The sequence below is a fragment of the Peromyscus eremicus genome, chromosome X, assembly GCF_949786415.1.
Source record: "Peromyscus eremicus chromosome X, PerEre_H2_v1, whole genome shotgun sequence".
NCBI classification, from domain to species: Eukaryota; Metazoa; Chordata; class Mammalia; order Rodentia; family Cricetidae; genus Peromyscus; species Peromyscus eremicus.
In genome coordinates this window covers 18,876,332-18,882,018 of record NC_081439.1, presented here as the reverse complement: position 1 = coordinate 18,882,018, position 5,687 = coordinate 18,876,332, and the positions used below count along the sequence as shown (strand labels likewise).

The 5,687-nt window shown below is 38.7% G+C and overlaps 1 protein-coding gene across 1 annotated transcript; it reads right to left on the bottom strand.

Annotated features, from left to right (window-relative positions):
- Positions 1 to 2,709: 2,709 nt before the first annotated feature.
- On the bottom strand, positions 2,710 to 5,082 carry LOC131899413 (uncharacterized). The gene is made up of 2 exons (XM_059250861.1): positions 4,971 to 5,082; positions 2,710 to 3,493 (listed from the first exon to the last, which is right to left on the bottom strand). The coding sequence occupies exons 1-2, from the start codon at positions 4,997 to 4,999 to the stop codon at positions 2,821 to 2,823; spliced, it is 702 nt and encodes a 233-aa protein (XP_059106844.1). The 5' UTR covers positions 5,000 to 5,082; the 3' UTR covers positions 2,710 to 2,820.
- Between the last annotated feature and the right edge of the window lie 605 nt (positions 5,083 to 5,687).

Here is a 5,687-nt window from a genome sequence, read left to right as displayed (position 1 = left end):
TCTCTATCACTCACCAGTCCCACATCCGCTCAGACCCAACCAAGAAAACACAGAGACTTGTATTGCTTACAAACTGTATGGATGTACAGGCTTCTTGCTAACTGGGTTTCAATTAGGACTCTTTGTTTTCAAATGACTGTGGTTTTAGTCCCAATTGCTGATTTTTTTATATTATAAACCTGTGTAAGTGTCCTGCTCATTTCTTGTGCCACAACCTGAAGGCAATCCTGCTTTGTAATGTCCTCCACAGGACAAATTATTCTACAAATTTAAGTTCAGCCATATTCAGGTTTTCAAGACACAGGTACAATGCAGCCAGCTTTGTGCCAGCATAGAACATGAATGAAAACCGGCCCCTTTCACCTTACAGGCCTTGATCCTCTTTGAATACTCATGAGCAGCTTCCAACTCTCCACATCCTTCTAGAATTGCACACTCCCCATGGAATGGCCAATTAAACTCTTTTATAGAATATCTGAGTGCATTTCTAAGGCATAGGTCCAAATATTTCCACATTACCCAAGTACTGATTCCAAAAGATTAATAAGTTCGTAGTTACGTTTATAACATTAACTTGAACAATTCTATTCCAAGGACCACTATTCTACATTACTTACCTGTCTCATTGCTGTGAAAATATCTGACATGATGACAGAAAGGAAAGAGTGGATATTTGAACATTATTTTCTCACAGTTTGAGGGCACTGTAACAGCAGAGTGTGTATAGTGTAGGAATATAAGGCTTCTGGTCACTCTGTGCCTTTCACCAGGGAACAGAGAGATAGCTATGAATGTTTCTGATCTTCTAGATGTCTTCTTTTTTATGCAGTCTGAGTCCACTGCTCATGGAATGATGCCACCCATATTTATCATATATCATCCACCTCACTTATCCTAGCCTAAATAATCTCACATACATGTTTAGAAGTCTTTTTGTTCTATGATTCTATATCCTGTCATCAGCCACACATTGCTCATAATCAAAACAGTTGCTGACATGTAATCTTTCTTCTGTGCTCAGTTGAGTCTGGGTATATTGAGTTTATAATAGTTGCTTTCTGTCAGGAACACACATATCTCTGTTACTTTCAATCCCAGTGGCTTCCAGCTTAAAATTCCTTGTCACAGATCTATAGTTGTGAATCTACCATCTTCACCGATCACTCTACTTTCTGTCCTGTGTGGGTTTAATTTCCAGCACACACATAATTTGTCCACTCGAATTAATGAGATTTATATACCCCTAGATGGCTACAGCTTACCAAGTCCCCTATAACATCACCACAAGTCATGGAACAAAGGTTCCTGTACAACACACACACACACACACACACACACACAAACACAACAACAACAACAACAAGAACAACCACCACAACAACAAATTAAAGTAATAATAATGATATATTTAGACCATAAATTGTCAAGAAGAGGATTAGGAATGGTTAATATTGAATGTTGAGTGAACAGTATCTAAAATCAAGAAATACAGAAGCCTATGGTAATGTCCAAAGAGATTAAGATGAGGTTAATTGGGCTTGGAAGAACCATCTGAAATGGAGTAGCATCATTCCTTGGAATGAGGATCCTGGCTGCATAACATGCAGAGAGCTAGGTGAGCATATGCAGTGCACTAACTACACTCCCTGCTCTCTAACTATTAATGCAATGTAGCAAGCATCTTGGGACTCTTGCCCCCATGATCTCTCAGTCATGATGTGTATTTCCTCAAATTAAGAGCCAATATAAACTTATCTTCCTTTAATTGCCCATGTTATGTATTTTGTCAGAGAAATGAATCAGGTATGTGATGTGATATGGGTGGTGGTGATGGAGATGGAAGATCTAGGTCAGTTGTTTTCAAACTTCCTAATGCTGTGACACTCTAATACACTTCCCCATGATGGCGTGACCCCCAACTATAATATTATTTTCATTACTACTTTATAACTGCAATTTTCTATTGTTATTAATCATTATATAAATATTTGTGTTTTCCAAAGGTCTTAGGCAATCGTGGTGAAAGGGTCATTTAACACCGAAAAGGGGCCACAGACTACAGGTTGAGAACCACTGATCTAGATCCACTGAGAGAAAGTATTCACACAGTATAACACACACTCAGAAAGCTGAGATGATAAAGAATAGGGACTAATGTTCCCAGAAAGAAAACTAGGATTTTTTTTTAAGGTCCTGAGGGAGAGCTGATAGATTAGAATGGCCCTGTGCTACCCACCACATGGACCATCAGAGCACACTGGAAATGCCTGGGCATTTGTGGCGTTTATTCACAACTGGGGAAATAGGAGATGGCTACTGCCTTCTAATAGCGACAGACGACAGATGGCACTAGCATACTCAGTGAACAGCATTGCCTTCTTTCTCCAAGAGAGCATCCTACTCTCCCAGCAGTGCCAAGGCTAAAACATCCTGCTCTACCTGTCGGAGATATGAATACTTAAGTGTCTCCACACAAGAATGTGGTTTCTTTTTTTGTGTTGAGATGTCTGCTTTCTTGCAAACCGTATTTCTCATGGGATTCACTAGGTTTACTTAGGAAACATGCCTTTATACTGTACTGTTTCTTGCTATTTCTTGACGGCAGTATCAAATGAGATCATGACCTACAGTTTAGTATGTGAAAACATTTAAAGAATGGAATGCATTTGACAGCAAGGAAGGAATAAAACTTAGACACACTCCCAGAAGTCAAGTTGATATTTTATATAGAATGAATTGGTGATTACACAGTACTGTGTACAAATGGGCAATTTCTTCAAAGATTCTCCTGGCATATGTTAAAATGCCAGAGCCCTCACTTCAGACCTTTTGCTCAGCCAGGTTGGAAGCACACTGGGCCTTCACCTGACTCTGCACTCTCAAAGAGATCATCTCATAGAGAAACATAATCACGCCAAAGAGTGACATCGTGGCTATCAGGACACCCATTGGGAACACATTTGTGCAGTGTTTCTTTATAATGTCCTCCTTTTTAACGGGAAAGTCAGGTGAAAAGTCAAGAGTGATTTGCCCATAGATATCTACCAGGTGGTTCAAGGTCACAGTAACAAGCGTGAAAAGGCTGCTCACAGCCAAAGTTATGGCAGACATCTTGTAGCAAAACAGCTGGATCTCAATGAGTGGATCTTCCAGACAGCTGATCTTAATGGCCACTGAAGTGAAAATCACGACTAGCATTTTCATCAAAATGGCCCAAGCTATCAGGACTTGTAAATACTGAAATTCCGATGACTTGTTCCAGGTTGAATTGAGAGGGGTGTGAACCAACATCCTGGTCATAGACCCAGAGATGTTAAATTCCTGAGTGTAATAAGCTTTCCAGAGTCCAATTGACACAAATTGCACACCCTCATTGTTAAACTCCCACAGGCGCCAGCATTGGCTGTTTGCAAGAATGATTTCGAACACCAAAGCTGCTGTACTGCAAATCAGGCCACTGAACTTGAAGATGAACTCCTTCATTTTGGCAAATCTGAAGAAGGCATCAAAGAAGAATAGAGTCAGTGAGACTACAAGGGAAGGCAGGAAAACAGAGGGAGTCACGGCTTATATAGCACTGAGCTCTCATACCTTGTCCCTGTTGTCACATAGAGATGTTTCAGTGGTCTATGTACAGATTATTATTCTTCACAGAGTAAATAATAATATTTGTTGACTAGGAATTTCAGTGCTTAGAACTGACAATGAGAAGAGAGTTTGCAATACCATATGTAATGACATGCTTATTTTACCTGTATTTGCAATTTGTAAATATTTTAATACCATAAAGAGAGGAAAAAGCAGGGGAATGCTCAAATTAATTGACATTTCTAAAATATAGTACTATAACATTTCATGACTGTTACAAACTGAAATCATCTATGAAAGAAAATGAAAATAATTCACATAGTAAACTCATTTATGTAAAAATAATAACACACTTTACATAAATTTTTGTAAACATATATGTGTATACAAATTGATCTGTACATAATGATACACCTCATAAATGATAGTGTGCAATGCTATTCCTCCTTGTGAATTTTACAGAAATGTACACTTCTCTAAAGAAGGCTATACCTATTTTATAATTGAAACCAGAAGAGTATGCTCATCAACGTCTATCTGTAATATAGCCGGGGATAGAGCTCAGTGGTAAAGTGATTATCTAATACACACAAAACCCTGAATTCTTCTTTGGTATCTATAAACCAAAATCTATGTGTAAAATTGTCCAGAGAGTGAGTCAGAGGAATAGGGGAAATAGATAATTAACACATAAATTCATATAAATCCATAAATGTGGATATTTCCAATTATAGCCCATCTCTTACTTAAAATTTCATCTTTAGATAATTAGCTTCATTTCAGTGAAACAAAAAGAATCCTGACATATTTTTTGTGAGCAAATATCTTCTTTCACAGAAAATTTACACTCTGTATTATAACTTTGATCTAACTTCTTTGCACCTTCTCTCAATTCCAATCTTAGGATGAAGGAAGGAGGTGAGTCATTTACTCACTAGGCATTTGGATAATGTCACTGCTAACTGTGCATGCAGAAGGTTGAAGGGGCCTACACACTGGATCTCCTTGCCAGGAAACCTTCCCTAAACAGCTACCCCCTGCTCTAAAGTCTCTGTAGAATGTGCTTCCTGACTGAGTGAAGGCAGGAGCTGTTCTACTAGGGAGGTTTCATCAGCAAGATGAGTTCACAATTCATGGTGGCTTGGGTAACACCCTGCCCACATCATCTTCCTTTCCAAGGCAGGCCAGAGGCAATGGACTACAAGAACAATGTGCTGTGAGGTAGTACTGAAAACACAATGAAAATTGCTGTTGTTCCAGAAAAAAAACGAGCTAGCTTGGTAGTATCTGTTTCTTCCTGTGTTTGAAACACATGGAGTAGATGCATTTGATTTATAAGACCATATTTGAAAGCTCCCATATATAACATAAAGTTTTTATACCTTTGTGTATTATGGATAAGAAGATTCATTTAGAAGGTGGCAGGATCACAGACGTTCCTCCTATTAACAGTAAATGCCCATATCTCCAGTCAGAAGAAGAGTGGGAAAACCTTCAGGACAAGAAATTCTATTAGGCAGACATTTCAGCTCAGAGCAGTGTCTCTCCAACCCCTAGATCCCACAATCCTTTCCATTCACTCTTGTCCTTGGCTTAAGAAGAACCTCATTTAAACACTTCAGGAGTATTCATACATCTGACTATCTAAGAACATCCATCTAGTCATTTACCAAATTTTGTAGGTAAGGATACAACAGAGAGAGGGTAATTCATAAACTCAACATCAAGGACCTACACAATTAAAACCTGCAGGGCAGCTCAATGATTACCTGCAGTCCCACGTGGGGCTTCTAAATACAATATTCAGTAGAGTTTACGTACACTTACCCACATGTCAATGGCCCTTTCTGGCATTCTTTGTCCTGTGAAATTGAATGTGATTAATAAAAACACCTGGGAATGTAAAATACTTGCCTCTTTTTCCCTTGTAGTAAGACCAAATGTTAGTGACTGGCAGTAGACAGAGTATTAACTCACTTTAAAAATTCTTGTTTCCATGGCTACTAAGGCTGAATGGTGGACTATGAGCAAAGAACACAACTTCCTAGCCATATTTGGCCATAAAGGACCTGCGTGCTTAACTTCCTTTTGTATGTGAA

Coding starts and splice junctions, on each gene's coding strand:
- LOC131899413 (XM_059250861.1), bottom strand. CDS start 4,999: ATGAATCTTCTTATCCATAATACACAAAG. Junction 3,494..4,970: donor CTTATCCATAATACACAAAG/GTATAAAAACTT, acceptor TGCCTTCTTCAG/ATTTGCCAAAATGAAGGAGT.